Genomic DNA, 16694 nt, shown 5'->3' with positions numbered 1-16694 from the left:
AACAATCAGATGTCCCCTCTATGAGCAAACAGCTGCTTGATCATAGCAGGGGGGCCTGGTCTTAGTTACACTGCCATGGGGCTAGCCTGCTGGGGGCTTCCCATGATGCACTGCATAGTGTTGCTATTATATTCATCACTTTTCACTCACAATGTGTTTATACACACCTCTGCATTTAATTAGCAGTTATTGCCATAGGTGGCTGACAAAATGCCATGCTCTCAGACACTTGTGAGCTTGTTGTGCACACTAGTGAACGTCGCTGTATCACTAACACTGAGGCTGTGCTATCTCACAATCGGCACCTATGCCTATCCCAATAAGGAAGACACACACACACACTTGGGGATGGCAATTTCAAGCAAACAATACTTCTAAATATGAAAGGGGAACTATTCAACCATTCTTCATAACAAACAGAAACATCTGGGAGATTCATGCTGCTGTAGTGTCATAGTCGGGCTCTGGTTGTTTGGACTTCCTCTTATTCCTCCAAGCAATCATCCCGAAGGCACGCTCCTTTTCTTTGGGTGGAGTTTGGGTTTCCCGCTCTTCAGCTGCACACACCTGCCTGTCCTCCGTTTCCTCAACTTCAGTATAAAAGGACCAGCTTTGCCATCCATACTCTGCCAGATAGTCTCCCTCCAACAAGTGGCAAACACCTTGTTCCTTAGCAGTTTCCTAGCATTCCTATTCTCACGTGCCTCTGTCTGTTCCCATGTTCCTCCCATCAGCTGAATAGCTTTCCCTCTCCGTTATCTTCCATCAGATGAGCAAGTTGGTTCGTTCACAGTACCCACCTGGATCACTCTGCACTACTCTTCCATCTGCCTGCTCACCCACCTACGGCAACGCTTACCTGAACTCAAACCAGCGCACTGTCCCTTCCTTTTTGGAAAGCCTCCTTCTTCCCCCAGACCCAGAGGAAGCCCCTGTGCTATTCCCATGGCCCCTCAGTACTTACCTCAATGTTTTCATATGTACAGTAAATAAAGACGGTAATACTTTGATACGTGTCTCTGTTGGCTCTGCTTTTGGGTCTACACGGTTGTTACAAGAGTAGGAAGCAAAGTTCTTCACTACTACTACAAGCTGATTCATCTCTGCTTTTAGTATCTGTAGAAATTAGGCTTTGGTTGTTTTACTTAACATCCCGAGTTGAATCTTTTCTCTTTAAAGTTAATTATGATTCTCTAAAATAAATGGCAAACAGAAAGGCAGCCTCTTCAGTAACCAGGGCCCTTTACTACAAAGCTTGTTTGAAAACTGTCCCTTTGAGAGCCACCTACTCCAAAGAAGGTATTAAATTGTCATTAACCACAAGTGGTTCCCCTCAGCCTCCAAGTAGACACACCTATGGCATCAATTTCAAAATCTAACGTCACCTTGTTCTTGAGTTATCACATTCACTAACTTGGGTGTCTAAGCTGTTCTACCTAACCATCAGCCTTTTAAATCTGAGGGGTAAAAAAGGATGAGAGAAAATCCTTCTGTTAATTTGCTGGTTTGCACACAAACATTCAATTCATCACTGTATGCACTCTCTCTGCTGCTGATTGCTTCTGAGGTGATGGCTGCATATTAGAGCTCTGAAACTTTAAACTGGATCCACTGTCCCACAGCCTGCTGAGGGAGGCATGGAAACTGCTTCAACCTGATGCAGATCAAAGGGAAAATAATAGTGACTGAACAGGTATCCCTGGTCTGTGTTTCCAGGAGTGTAAAACATTTGTCAATGTTTTAAATCATCAAGTTAATACATGGACTTTCCTGTGACAAGGTGACGCACAGTTTGTTCTTCCTTCAGTGGTGTTAGTAAAGGTACAGCTGAACAAGCTGCACATATAAAACCCATTCCTTCAGTCTTAATGCTTACAGAACAATGAAACTGCTGTAAAACAGTTTTTATAAATGCTCATTAGGGAAAAACAAAGACGTTACACAGAATTAAACTTCAGAACTTCCTCAGATGCACCTGAAGATAACATAACACTCCCAGTGTGAACATCTCAGCCATGCCGGGGCTGTTGGCACTTACACTCAGACAGGCAGGACACAACACTGCTGCTGTACTCGTTCAACATTCAGCCCACAGTGTCGTGTACACAGGCTGTCAGGCCTGCCGTGTGCAAACCACTGAAAGCAAAGCAAAAACACAGCACGCCTGTTGCCATATTTCAGATGTCGTGGGAAAGACAGCTGTAAACGATAAATTGTGGATTGAGAGAGTCTTCAGCAAACTGCATTTTCTCTTATTTGAGGACGGTTTCATACAGAGTTACAGTGATTTAGTCTTTGATGAGATTTCTGAGGTTTCACCGTGGAAAGTTGTTCACTGTGACCCATTTTTAAAGAACAAAAAGAGTCAACATCCTGTTTCTGTCAGTTAATGGCCTTTTCTATTGATTTTTTGGAGGGGGGGGCATCTCTCTTGATTGTGTTTTGTGTTAAACAACAGTGAAGTTTTACTAGGACATCAGCGCTAGTACTGAAACTCTGCTCTGTCATTGCTGTTTAGTCCTCTTTGTCCTGCTCATGCTTTCTGACCAAGCAGACCCGCTAGTTTGTGAAAGGTATCGCTGAAAGTTATTAAAACAATATATATAAATTATATAAAAGCATTATTGGATACTATGTATCAATCCCAATTTTTCTATCTACAATTTAAATCTCACCGAAAAACCGAGATATTTCTTTGAATCGTTTTTGTTTCATACAGTTCACCCCAACACTGTCATAGAAGTAAAAGGTTAATTATTGCTTATTTGGTTGCTGTGATCCTTAAAAGTTTAACTTGGAAGAACAAGAAAGTGCTACATGTGCAGTATGACACACCCCTGCTATATTTAAGATAACCTGACTTAGAGCTGAGGGTGGATGCCTGGCAGTTTAAGACACACTTTAGTCGTTTTATTCGTTGAACATTAGACTCACGGCCGCAAGCTGCTAAAATAAACGTGTTTGTTTTTCCATAAAGGCAACAGGGTTGCTGTCCGTGCTGTCAAATACAAACTGGATGCACAAGCCACCAGGGTGTGTTAACTGCACGGTTCCAGTCAGGGGTTAATATTTCGATTAGATGACACGGTTCACTTCAGAATCCTGCCACCTATGTGAAACGGCAGATATGACACTACGAGGAACGCATTTGTTGCACATCTGACAACATCAGTCTTTCTTACTCGCTTGTTTCGTCGATAATGTGTTGATTCTGCCACTTCTTCAGTGACAGCAGTGAAAACAGGAGATTTCTCCGCACACCTCCATGAAAACATTACGAACCTGTGGCCCCGCGCACGCAGCACGCTAGTACCGCAGCGCTCTGCAGGAAACCTGCACTACAGCTTTGTTGGAGGCGCACAGTCTGACACACTGATCATGTGTCAGTAAACAAAATGCAACTCGGACTTTTTCTGATTCTGTGCCTCGGTAGGGACTGCTGTGTCACATCAGGCTCTGTACTTGTCCAAAAAGACGAAGTTTCACCTTGATGACAGGAAGTGACATCCCCAGCGCCCTGATGGAGGCTTTCTCTCTGTCAGCGCGGTGCAAACACGGGGACAGGTTCTCACTCACCTTGAAAACATCTCCGTAGGTGCCGCACCCAATCCTGTGGATGAGCTCGTAGTCATCCAGCGGGTCCAGGAATGACACTCCTATCCGGTCCATGTCTGGAGACACCTCTTGCTGCTGCGGGGAGCCTGGCTGGCTTTTTACTCACACATAGCCGCTGCTGATATCGGCGGAGAGAACGGAAGCACGGGCAGACGAACTCTGTGAAATGGCCCAGGGACGACTGATCGGAACCGGCTAATTATACCGTTTAGGCAGGCAGAGGCAGCGCGGTGACACAGCCGAGAGCCGCTCGAGTCAGAGCACGCGTGAGCGAGCACGGTCCCCTCAGTAAGCCTCCCACCTCTGCGCGCTCCTGCGCCCTCAGATGAACATCCTTTTCAAACGTGGCAAAATCACGTCTGAAATAAACCCTTGGCACGAACACGCTTAAAGGCGTGATTTGCGAGCTCTACGAGAAAAGCCTGACAGGCTTGTTTTAAAGTTTGACCTCAGTTAGTTTCCGCTTAGAGTTCTTCATACGTGTGACTTTCTCTCATCGCAATCTGGACCTGAAAATACTGACGACCTAACTGTTCAGATGGCAAGTTCAAAAGTCGCGCATGCTCACTGATGAGGTGAACATTTCTGTCTCAGTGTTTACCGTTTAACTGTAACACTGACTTCATGCATGTGTGGCTTTCTTACATGAACATCCTCCATCACATGCTGAAGCAGGAGGCTTTCAGCAGACTTTCAAACATGAAGAATATTTTTACTCCTTCTGAAGTATGAAAACCCATAACTGTACATCATCACTTAACTCAGCATTTTACAAGGTCTGACTTTGGCCTTTTGCAGATATTAGCTTAGCATGTTATGAACTTTTTGAAAAATATTTAGTGACACTACTTCATAGTAGTGAGGCCATGCAGTCTGTGCCTTTTCTGCTTTGAGTGGATATGACGTGGAACTTTAGCGCACACTAGTCAGCTGACATCACTGCCATCACTCTGCCTGATCTCCTTTTGCTCAAGCAGAGCTCGTGTCGTCTCTGGAAGATGATCGTGAGGAAGGCGAGCCACTAACGTCCTGCATGATGTACCAGATGATGACAGAGCCTGTTTAAAGTTGATATTACTGACGGCCACTCACAGCATGTGAAGGCGCCTTCATATATATGTAATACACATGATTGGACCACATGTCGTTCCATTTTCATCAGAGCTTTATTATTGCAGATAGAAAAACAAGAACACAAACCACAAGTCAATCAAATTGGATGGAGCAGTGCCATCTAATGTGGCTCTGTCTCAACAGTGCATGGTCTTACTGCTCTCTTCTCATTGTTAGAAATCCGTCTAACTCAGCTATTCTCAAAACTAAAGGCCACCTACTTTAAAAAAGAAGAAAGGCAAAGTAAGGCAACATAGAGCTGATAAGAAAGAAGCTGTCAGTAGAGCAGAGTGGACAATGTTACACAGTAACTATCCTAAATTTAAACACTTCTGAGGCTTCAGTCATGAACAGGTTAGTTCATGTTGGTATTTTACACGTCTGAAAATCATGTTCTGGTCCTCATCACTTTGGCTTTAAACATCCAGACAGCATGTAACGGATACCTAACAGGCTGCCAATCAAAACGCAAACTGACGATCAAACCAGGCACGTCTCCAGAAACCATTTCTTAAATAAAAACTCAATTAAATGTTCCAACCTGATAAGTGACGCTTAACTCAAGATCATCTGTGCATGTCAGACATATTGCTCGAACTAGGATATTGACTGAGAGGGCCCTCTGGGTGAAAACACTGGTAAAAACGTTGACAAGCAGGATCGAGGTTAATCGGTGTCCCCGTCTCTGTTCACAGTATGTCCTACAGTCTCTTCCTGCAACAATCAGGATGTCTACAGTGACTTACGCTGGCGCTTCAGGAATGACATGGAGTAATCTCCCGCCGGAGTGCTCTTCTGCCTCTTCATCTGGACCTGTGACTGTGCGGTGAGCTGCAGCTTGATGGCGCTGGAGTTCACCTTGGCAGCGCACAGGAGCTCCTTCATCCCCTTCATCTTCTCACTCTGAAAGGCGATTACAGTGCCAGCTGGCGAGAGGGGGGCCTGCTCCGGGGAGAAAGGAGAAGATGCGGAGTCTGGGAGACTGGGGGACTTGGGTTTTCCTTCAATGTCTCCAGCACGTAGTCCCTGGGAGGAGCGCCGGCGGAGCCCTCCTTCTCCCACCTTCTTGGGCTGAGCTGCCACTGCAGCCGGCTGGCTGCACGGGGAGGTAGGAGCGGCAGAAGGAGGAGAGCTCTGGTCCTCCAGCTTGGACTCCCTCCTGGGGCCACGCCTGCGCCCTTCCCTGAAGTCCTCGCTCGACTGGTCGTCGTCATCCTGGGGATCTGGCTCTTTGGTGATGATTGTTACTTTCTGACGCACCTTTGGAATCGGAGCACAAATGTGTGTTTAGCTAGAAAGCGCTAACACGTCTGTGGCTCTCCTGCAGTCACGGGCAACTCACCTGGGCATCAAAGCGACTCAGAGACTGGACAAGGTATGTGGCCCAGCCCACATGAAGGACCGGCGTGGGACTCCCCTCCTCCCACTTGCAGATGCCGTCATAAAAACGCAGCAGATGGGCAAAGCACTCGGGGTCCTGCAGTGCAGAGACAGCCGCTGCCTGCTTGGGCTGATCCTGCAAGAGAGCAGAGGTGCAAGACTGAGGCCACATCTGTCAGTGAGTAATATTCATGATGTGCATCTAACAACATGATCTAAACTCAGGTGGAGGTGCGCTCTGTTGGTGTCTGTTAATGTTCACGAGTTTCTACATGTTCCACATGCTTTATCAGAGAGAAGCTGAATTTGGAAGTCATCTGATAAGGAGCAAGAGAAAGAACATGTTCTGTTGGGTTGAGGTGGTAGTGTGATTGTTACTGAAGAGAGGTGAGAGCTTTGCATTTTACAGAACAGCTGCTAGTGGAGCCCTGCTCCACCTACGGCCTGTCTGTGGGTGTATGTGCTCTGGAGAAACATTCACCTCGTCCCCTCCTTCTGTCTCCTCTCCTCCCTCCCCAGGACTCTCTGCTGCTGTCGCTGTTTCCTTCAGCAAGGTAGGGATGACATCATTTGCAATGTCAAAGAACTCCTTGTAGATCTCCTCATCCTCGCGGAAATAGTTGTAGCTGCAGGAAGGTAGAGAAGGAGCTTTAATACATACATGCGCTTTTCTCCTGTCACAGCATGAAGTCCAGAAAAAATATAAGAGTAAAAACAGGATGCTGTGACATGTGGCAGACATGACAACAAGTGAGGAACAAGTGGACAGGTTCAAAAAACAAAACAAAGCACGGGCACATATTTCTCTGTGAGGCAGCAGAGCGTGGGCTGAACCTGAAGAACAATGGGGAGCAGGAAACGGAAGCTGATGGATGTGGAGAGAATGTGTGTGGTGGGTCAGAGCTGCTATTTATAACTGCAGATCATGAACAGTGTTTAGAGGGAGGAGAGCACATGAGGATGCAGAGCTGGATACTTCCTGGACTGAGCACCACACCTTTCCAGGCCAAGTGTGACTGAGCCCTTAGTGGTGGCTGGGTTCATAACGAAGCAACAAAGAACCACAAGGGCAGGAAACACAGCTGCTGGTTTAGTGCCATCTTGTGTTCATCTGCTGAAATAGCATTCACGTACAAACGTCATCTGGGACCAGCTAAAAGAAGAAAAAGGTGTCTAGTGTCTGAATAACACTACTTAAAAGTGAGATCAATATAATTTTGTTTTCTTCTATTTGTCACTTTATCCAAACACTTCATTCAGAATCATCAGCACGCCGGGGGAGGAGCTGTGAGGATGCAGAGATACTGGACACTTCCTGGATCAGGAGTCTCATTAGTGTGAACTTACTCCTGCATGACCTGGGCGGCCTCAGCCCAGGACCTCAGGGCCTCCCGCACACTCCTGTGCCTGTAGTGGAAGCCAGCCAGGTACATGTAGGGGTAGATGTGCTCGTTGTTATAGTGCTTCTGAGCAGAAGTGACGGCCTGAGAGACACAGACAGATCAAAGAAAGTTTCAAAAATGATGCTGAACTCAGAATTAAGAGGGTTCAGTATCAGCATTCAGCAACAGGTCATGGTGGAGACGTTTATTCAGTTTGACAACGAGCAGCAAACCAGAACTCCAGTGATCCCAACAAGCACTTGGACCTGAGCATCAAACAGGAAGAAGGGTGTTAACCAGAGAGATCCAGCAGGTGTGCAACTTCCTGCATGCTGTCACCACCAGTACCATCACAGTACCGCTTTTCTGTGGAACCGGCTTCCAGTTTGGATTCGGGAGACTGACTCTAGGCTGTGGGGGATTCCCATGATGCCCTCAGTCACCTTTTTCACTCTCTTTGTGTTTATATCTTGGTCCTCTTGGCTCCAGCCGAGCCTCGGGTACATCGGTGTTATTTTGGATTCTGCCATGTCCCTAGAGCAACACTCTGGACAGTTAATTAGGAACAGCCTTCTTCAGCTAAGAAACATCTCCAAACTGAACCTTGTTGTCTAAATCTGAGTTAGAAATGCTTTTATTTCATCTCTCTTAGATTGTTGTTAAAGTCTTTTTCTTTGTTTGAGCAAAAAGAATCGTAACCGTCTCCAGTCGGTCCAGAAGGCTGCTGCGAGCCTCTTAACAAAGGCACAAAGACAGCACTGGTTTTACTCTCATTACACTGGCTCCCAGTACGTTTAAGAAGTCATTTCAAATTCTTAGTACTGACTTTAAAGCTCTGAGTGGTGACGCTCCTGCCTACATCTCTGATCTTTTACAACCCCACGCTCCCTCTCACAGCCTGAGATCAGCCCCACCAACACGTTTTAAGACCAGAGGAGGTGGATCAGTTAGAGCGGAGGCCCCCAGGTTATGGAAAGCTTTACCTCCATCGTAATGTTGCCTTGATTGTATTTATGTATTTATGACTTATTTATTTAGACTGCTCTAATTAGAGTTGTGCTGTATGATCCATTGTGTTGTTAATGTTATTGTGAAGGACTCTGTGGTTCTTATCCTGTGAAGAGTGCTATACAAGTAAAGTTATTATTATTGTTTTATACACCACTCTGCATTTAAATACTAAAGTGCTGAGCTGCTACCACCAGTGCATGTGCTCTGCACAGTCTGTCCACTAGAGGGTGCTGGAACATTACGGTATATTCTAACTACACATGACGTCTTAAAAGGCCTCATAGCTTAGCCCCCCTGGGCCAGCAGAGCGCTCAGCATCTAAGTTTGACAGTCCTCTCACACAGCCAATGGCAGAGTGAGGCTGTTATTTATCTATGCAGCAGTCAGTTGGACACGTGTAAACAAACAGCCAGTCACTTTCAGTGTTGTTAGCACCCCCTCCTTGGTTTTGGACTCAACCGAGCAGTAATGCTTACTCCAGGTCTCTTTCCACACTATGTCTTGATAGAGACCAGCAGCTGATTTCCAGTAGCTTGTATTGTACAGACAAAGATGAAAAACTGCTGTCTGATCTTCAGCCCCACTAATGCAGAAGATCTACACGAAAAGTTTGACATGTTCTGTAAATATGAAGCCTGTAAAAGTCTTCCCTGCTCGCCGCTATGTGACCTGGGAAACTGGTTGATGTCTTACCTTCAGGTGGATTTTCAGGGGGTTCTCTTTTCCTGGAATTGGTTCCTGGTCTTCAAGGTCTGCCAGAGTGCCCATGGCCATGGGATATCTGGTGCGTAAGCCGAGACAGAAGCACAATGTCAACTTCGAGGAGTTACGTAAGCATTTTTTTAAATACAGCACATGTAACATTTCTGTTTTCTCCAATTATGGACGCCTTAATGGCCCTGACCCTGCATAATATAGAACACCGTGACACACATTATTCATCAAAGCTGGACCTTCTAAATGACAGCTCACAGCTATGTGATGAAATCTGACCTTCATCACAGTAACGAGTTCACTGTAAAAGCATATTTTATAAACTGTGTAATAAGATATGTAAATATTACAGCAAAGTGAATGAGGGAGCACTAGTGTTCACCTTAGCCAACTAAAACTACATAAACTGTCTTTTTAACTCTGTATTGTGAGTTTATGAAATATGTTCAGACTTCAACGCTTTGGTCTCTGCCCCCTCCGATTACTGTGGGTTCAGTCACTCTCTAAAAGCACTGGGTGGAAACCAAAGATGGCAGGAAGAGAAGCAACATTATGGCACACTGTCCTAATCTTGGGTCGGCCTGAGTTGTGTTGTGCTGACAGACGTACATCGATGTACCATTAAATGTTACGGTAAAGTGAGCACGCTTGCTGCTCAGCTGGTGTCAGGGCAAATCTGAAAGAGTCTTTAATGAATCCTCAGCAGTGCACTGGTACACACTCACCTGTCCAGGTCGCCTCGTTCATACAATAGCCAGAGGAGTTTCTGGTAAAGCAACGGGAAAAAGAAAGGTGAGGAAACCAAGTGCAAGACTGTAGCGTATTTCCTTCATGTGTGCCTGGATGGACTTTCACAGGCAGTACAATGTTTCCAGTTGTTCCAGGTGTAGATTATAAAATTACAATGTAATCACAAACTGTACGACTGAAGGTTTCTGTGCTGCTGAAAACGAGAGCTGATGATGGTGTGGACGTCAATCAATATCAACACTAATTCACTGCCCAACCTAAAATCCCTCAGGTCAGAGTTTTACTGTCCATGTCCAGAAAAGCTTTTACTTCTATATTTTTAAATATTAACACAAATTAATTGAGCCAGTATTTTCTATTATTTCACTTTTAATCAGAAAAATGTTATGAAAACCTTTAAATGAAGATCGTCTAGTACACACCGCGCCCCCTTTAGACTCACCCTGTTTGCTTCCGTGTGAAATAGGACGGCTGCCGTCAGCCTTCAGTGAGCTGTATATATTAAGCGTGGCAGCGGACTAAGTCAACAGTTCATCTGCATATTTTAAAACAACCTCTGGAGGCTTGATGCAGATTTTTTGCTGTGTAAAACAAACATTCATCGTTACCCTGCAGGTGCAGGCCTCACCTGTTGCAGCAGCAGAAGCTCGGAGCTGTCTGTGTGCAGGTCCAGTGATGGGTTGATGGCACAAACCATGAAGGCCACCTCCATGTTTCTGTCACACTTCATGTAGGAACCCTTCAGATACAGCCAGCTCTGAGGGACAGACGAAGGATCACAGCTACACTTTATGAATAAATGGTAAATGGACTTGCTCTTATATAGTGCTTTTCTATACAACATGCCTAATTCACCCATTCATACAAGCACTTATCTATGCCTGAGTGCTTTCTATCCAACATTCACACTGCGATGGACGCATCAGAGAGAAACTTGGAGTCGGTATCTTGCCCAAAGATATCTTGATGCATGCTCACTCATCCAGGTAAGGAAATCCCAAAGAGTGGATTCTGTTCATCTGGATGTTTTCAGTGGGAGAAACGTTTCGTCATCATCTTCAGTCTCAGCTCACTGCAGCTTTCCCCAATCTTATCAACAGTACATTTGCACAATGACTGAAACCAGCCCACTGAATGCTGGGAGGTCAGGTCCTTGATCATTAATATGCTAATTCTCATGACTACTGATCAGTGGCCATGAGTCCCATTCACAGAGAGTTGGGGAATGGCTGCAATCACAGCATCGTAAGATGGTGACAGATGTACCCTTAGGCCCCTCCTCGATTCAGAGATGGTCTTTCCCTTTTCACGTAAATGGCCTCCTTGACTCCGCCCTCAAACCAGCGTTCCTCCCTGTCCTGGATGTTACATCCTCATGATTGAAAGAGTGTCCACTGGCCTGTAGGTGTAAATAGACTGCAGAGTCCTGGCCTGACGAGGTGGCTCTTCTGTGTTGTAGCCAGAGGTTGTTTGGTTTCCCCGATGTATAAATCCTGACAATCCTCCTGCACTTAACAGCGTACACTATGTTACTCTGTTTGTGTCGGGGGACCCGATTCAAAGCTGCCTACCAACGGGTTGAGGATTGAAGCCAAAAACGTTGAAATGTTAAAGGTGACCGAGTCGATCATAAGGACAGTTGGTCGTAAAGGTGCATCCTGTTTATGTCTTCGGTAAACTATACAGACTTGGTGTAAATTCCCCTCCGTAATGCCTGTGGTATGACGTCCGGCCAATAGCACCGTCTCATTCTAATTGCTTCAGAGAATCTATCACCCTACAGTAACCACTTCCTGGGTCTCATTTCATGATAGCCTTTCTGGTTTAGCAAAACCATCCACCTACCGTTGTCTGCTGCGAGGATGATAATGTTGTTGTCATTACTAAGTGATGTGAGTGCCCTCCTCTCCTCCATGCTGATTTTGGATGCTGGGGCTTTGCATTGTTGAGACAGGCTGAAACCAGTTGCTCTGCTTCCACAGCTGCAATGTTGTTGTTTCGAATTGCTGTTTCTGTGGCTGTGATCGGCTCCACTAGCGGGATTAGTCTCAGCGTCACAGCCCATTGTTCACTCAGTGGGCTAGTTTCAGTCATTGTGCAAAGATAATGTTTATAAGGCTGCGGGAACCTGCAGTCAGCTGAGTGGTGACAGAATCAACTTCATGGGATTGCCCATGGATACTTTGATTTGACTGGACCAGCCAGCCAGGGACCAATCTGCTCGAGCTCCTGAGCTACAGCCACCCCGAGTCCCAAGATTTGCCTAAAGCTGTGTACACACTGGAAGCACTTCACAGCAACATGGTGATCAGGGATTATAGAAAGTAAATGCTTTTTGGATATTTCAAGTGATTATGAGTCAAATAACAGCTGGTGATGCAATAAATCTGAAGTACAGAAAGTAACTTTTGAGGTTTAATAGAAAAAACCTCATAAATATACACTGATTAGTGTGTAAGTGCATTTTCAGAAAGCTAATACTATAGCAGCTAATGTTGGTCTGCCCTAAAAATCACACTTTCCTTCTGATAAACAGTTTGATTACATTCTCAAATCTTACGAGACTTTATCAGTGTCAATGTTAGGATCCGCTTCACTAACGCTAACTACCGGCTGCTAACAGCAACGACACCAGCAGTGCTTACCAACAGGAAAGGTTGGAATATCCACAACAACTCGCCTCAGCATCGCTCTCATCACACAGAATGAGCTTTGCTGACCTGTAAACTCTTATTTGACTCCTTACACAAAGTTTTACAGCCTCCTCGATGCCTCGCTGCAGATGAAGAGTGCCGCTGTTTGTCCTACAGCGGATCGGATTGCACACTTGGATTGTGAGAAGTAAGAAAACAGAATTCATTTAACTGCAGTTGAATGAACAGATGACGTGACTGACTTCCTCAAGAGCTTTGATGTGTGTCAGATATATTTGAGTCCTGAAATGTGCAAAAGTAACCAGCTGGCAGCCTCAGAGCGACGTGTGACGACCAAATCACTCCCAGTGTGTACACAGCTTAAGATTATTTTTTAAGCACTACAAACAGCTTGACTTCATCTTCCAAAGTAACCATCCAACTTATCGTCATTTTCGAGCAACAAATAGCGTACATTCGATCCGCTTGTACAAAACGCCTTTACTCAGGGCATGACATGGTAGGATGGAAAATGTAAATTGTTATGTTTCGTTTGGTCTTGTGTAACGTTTTTTGATGTAAGTTTCCTTGCTGCTGTTAAAAACCAATTTCCCTTGTGGGACAATTAACGATATCTCTTCAGTGTGTAGAAATTTCTTTGTCTGCATGAACAGCACACTTGTTTTCCCACTTGAGGTAAAAGCAAAGATATGGAGTAGGCCTCTTTGGTGCTAACATATGACCCATGCAGTCTCACTCCTACTAGAGCACGCTGCTGCTGTCGCAAGTCCTTCTTTACTTACTGTCACGATAGTGTGCAGATATCAACCCAAGTATGGCTCTGAATATAATAATAATAATGGATGGATTTAATCGCATTTCAAGGCATGCCAGCGCTTTTACAATCACTAGTCAGTCTACTCACATTCACACACCTGGAGCAGCTACAGTTGTCCCACTGCCCTGGGCAGCTAGAGACGCGGCTGCCTATCGCGCCATCGGCCCTCTGGCCAACACAATAGTCAGTAGGTAAGTGTCCTTGACAGGACAGAACGACAGGACAGACCGGGGATCGACCGCGCCTCGGTTACAGATGCATTCCAACCCCCTGACCAGGTCGCTCTAACTCTAATTCCAACCACATGAGTGGTTTAGCACCACACTCTTCTCGTGGAATTAGTATCAACGACTGTATATTGACCATCTCTCACATTTCTATGCAGGAAAGACTTTTCATGATGATTTTCTTTTTCTTTTTTTTTTTAAATCGCGACATTTTAAAGAGCTTAATGATCTGTAGAAGTTAAAATACATGAAAGAAATAGGCTTGACTGCGGTGTCTAAAACGTGTCTACACTGAGCATACTGATAGAGCTAGAGGCAGCTGGTTCATTCTGCTGACAGACGGGCCTCACCTTCTCATTGACTCCTGCTGTGACGGTTTGTCCTCGCCGGTCCTCGTTACCCTTCCCGTGCCAGGTGACTTCTGCTGTCTCCTCACCATTTTTACCAAATATCACCCAGGCGTGGTCCTCAGATAGTGCCAGGTGTACATCATTTAGACCCAAGACCTGACAGGCAGCCACTACTGCAAAGGCCACTCCAGAACTATCCAGTTTGGTACCTGGTTCAATTCAACAATTAATCAATAAATGTTGGACTCACCTAACAAGTATCATGAGAAAAACCATGTTACCTGTGATGAGGCTGAATAGGGACTGGATGTGGGCTCGATCCTTGAAGTAAGAACGACTGAGACTGTTCCAGATCACATCCGATACCTTCTTCACCAGCTCTCGGCTGGATCCCGCAGCAGTTCTCCGATACTGGGACAGATCCACAGCCCCACGGATCTGTGCCGTGAACCGCTCATACAGAGCAGAAATCATGCCCAGCTCCACTGTGGGGAAGCAAGACATGGGACAATCCGGCTCCAGCGGCTCAAAACGGACCCCTGGAACATTTATGGGGATGACTCGGTTCACAGCCAGGAAGTGCTCAACAAAACCCAAGACCAGTGAAAGAAGAGCCAAGTCCGGCTCTGGTTTCCGGAGCTCTGCATCAAACAACTGAACGACTCCATCGATTCCCCGCAGAGGAAAGTGCTTCTTCTGGGCCGAGTGCAAACCCATGATGCCTGCTGTCAGTCACAACTTTGATGTATGCGTGCCTCCTCACCTGCAGTACTGAACGGGGAGAGCAGTCAGTTCATCTGTAACTGCAAATCACACACTAAACTGTGGGAAACAGACAAATTCCAAAGCTGACCCATTAAAAATAATTCCTTATAGAAAACCACGTGTTTCCTACATACTGGCTCATCGCCAAGAACTCTGGTTTCTCAATGAAGATGAAAACATTAAAAACAAAACAGTTCACTACTATAAAAGCAGACTTATTTCATTAATCTTTAAATAAAAGTCAGTAAGTTCATACATTATAGTTACTGTAAGTTTTAAATTACTTAATTCATTCACTCGCCTCTGTCAGTGCGCTCCAGGGCGGCTGTGGCTACACTGTAGCTTGCTATCACCAGTGTGTGAATGGGTGGATGATTGTGTATAGTGTAAAGCGCTTTGGGGTACTTAGGACCAAGTAAAGCGCTATACAAATACAGACCATTTACCATTCACAAGGAAACATTTGCTGTGGCCGCTGTTCTCTGGTCTGGTGAATGCGTGTGACAAACCACGTCCAGCACAGACGAATACGACACTCATTAAAACTGGTTTATTTTTAATATTTCACATACGAACGTAAGATAGCGATACTGTAACACTGATTTCTACACAGAAAGCTAACAGAAGTTACACCGCACACAACGCAGCATAACATGTGTCACGTTTGGTTTACAGTCTCGGGTATGAAGGAGTATACGAAACATTTATTGGTTATTAATGAAGGTTAATAATGCCAGCAGTAACTGTTAAGTGCTGAACAGACTAAGACATAAACACTGCCATAGCACTGGACCGGGGCTGAGTGGCTGGACTTGTTGCGTAATGCCGGTTACATATATGCCGCTAACGCCGGTTATATGGCGCTTCGGTGGGCGGGGCAGATTCACTGCTACCTGCGTACATTCAATGCAGAGCTGCAAACAGCCGCTCTTTTAGAGTTTCATGACAACGATCACTGTGCCGAAACGCATCCGGAACACCACTGGGGCGAACACTCTGTCATCCTAATACGAAATACTCCGTTAGGTCCATTTATATGGTAGAATAATGTGTGACGTAAGCTAACTAGCTAACTTTACTAAATTAAGTTAGCTACTCATTTCGCCTTTCAAGCCGCGCTAATTTGCTGAATTAGTCCTGCTTTGTTTAAATAAGTCGGACGACATGCAGACACAAACCAAACCCGAAAATGAGTCACACGCTGAGGGGAATACGTTATCTGCCTGAATGAGCAGCTATTAAGCTAACAAGCTAACGAGCGGCTATCAGCTAAAGTCACCACTATTGGAGCTTTTGGAAAATATATCGCACCAGCTATACAACAACACCAACTCACCCTCAGCTCTACATCAGCCAACAATCTGACCAATGTTTAAGTGATCGCATACCCGTTTTCTCACAGCTCGCGCCACATGTTTTTGTTTGTGTCCCCTTTCTTTTGCCGCGCAGCTCAATCTGCCCGAAAGTCAGTTGGCATATGTCGACGTTTGCGTCTCGAAGCAGATCTCACAGCAACAAGCACGCTTCTCTCGAGCGCAAATGTGCGCCTTTAGGCCCATCCCTATGCTTCGAGATCGTAAGTCCTGCGCAGTGGGGTTTTCCTCGTGTATGCTGGGAAATGCAGTTCATTTTAGGGTATTCCCCTACACCCCCAGTAGAGGTCACCACGACGCCTTTAAGAGATACGTGCTTTAAAATGGAACAACAGTAAATGTTACATAACGGAAAACGGGGCACGTATGGAGCATAAAACATTTAGGATAACATAAGAATGCACCGCAGAGTTGAACTCACGGCATATTTATCTTTAATTAAAACAGTATGTCGTTGGCTATGACACAAGCTCAGACATATGTGTGTCTACAGAATAGAACAGAATAACCTGTTATTGTCATTGTACACGTTGATCGAAATCG

General features: G+C 45.4%; 2 protein-coding genes across 5 annotated transcripts in view; both read right to left on the bottom strand.

Moving 5' to 3' along the window:
• map4k2 (mitogen-activated protein kinase kinase kinase kinase 2) overlaps nucleotides 1–4197 on the bottom strand; it is a 49292-nt gene extending 45095 nt beyond the window's left edge. The window contains exon 1 of one of the 2 annotated variants that reach the window (XM_040038672.1): nucleotides 3577–4197. In XM_040038672.1, the coding sequence (XP_039894606.1) occupies nucleotides 3577–3669 (93 nt within the window). In that variant the 5' untranslated portion in view covers nucleotides 3670–4197. The remainder of the gene's footprint in view (nucleotides 1–3576) is intronic. The other variant, XM_040038671.1, reaches the window with a different exon arrangement.
• Nucleotides 4198–4762: 565 nt separating this feature from the next.
• Nucleotides 4763–16362, bottom strand: men1 (multiple endocrine neoplasia I). 3 transcript variants are annotated; one of them, XM_040038685.1, is made up of 10 exons: nucleotides 16115–16362; nucleotides 14295–14776; nucleotides 14014–14222; nucleotides 10594–10722; nucleotides 9941–9981; nucleotides 9195–9282; nucleotides 7456–7592; nucleotides 6590–6734; nucleotides 6071–6244; nucleotides 4763–5988 (listed from the first exon to the last, which is right to left on the bottom strand). In XM_040038685.1, the coding sequence occupies exons 2-10, from the start codon at nucleotides 14728–14730 to the stop codon at nucleotides 5461–5463; spliced, it is 1887 nt and encodes a 628-aa protein (XP_039894619.1). In that variant the 5' UTR covers nucleotides 14731–14776; nucleotides 16115–16362; the 3' UTR covers nucleotides 4763–5460. The 3 variants fall into 3 exon arrangements, with proteins under 3 accessions (XP_039894619.1, XP_039894617.1, XP_039894618.1); XM_040038683.1 differs by having other exon boundaries at nucleotides 14295–14784; nucleotides 16115–16360; XM_040038684.1 differs by having other exon boundaries at nucleotides 14295–14784; nucleotides 16167–16360.
• Between the last annotated feature and the right edge of the window lie 332 nt (nucleotides 16363–16694).

This window comes from Simochromis diagramma, unplaced genomic scaffold, assembly GCF_900408965.1.
Source record: "Simochromis diagramma unplaced genomic scaffold, fSimDia1.1 OVJJ01000336.1, whole genome shotgun sequence".
NCBI classification, from domain to species: Eukaryota; Metazoa; Chordata; class Actinopteri; order Cichliformes; family Cichlidae; genus Simochromis; species Simochromis diagramma.
The sequence above is the reverse complement of the archived record's forward strand: the minus strand, read 5'-3'. Positions and strand labels throughout refer to the sequence as shown.

Excerpts from the sequence above, each read along its gene's own strand:
- men1 (XM_040038685.1), bottom strand. The coding sequence starts at position 14,730 with ATGGGTTTGCACTCGGCCCAGAAGAAGCACTTTCCTCTGCGGGGAATC. Across the intron at positions 7,593-9,194 it reads CCCTGAAAATCCACCTGAAG|GCCGTCACTTCTGCTCAGAA; the intron begins GTAAGACATCAA and ends TGTGTCTCTCAG. Across the intron at positions 6,245-6,589 it reads AGACAGAAGGAGGGGACGAG|GATCAGCCCAAGCAGGCAGC; the intron begins GTGAATGTTTCT and ends GCTCTCTTGCAG.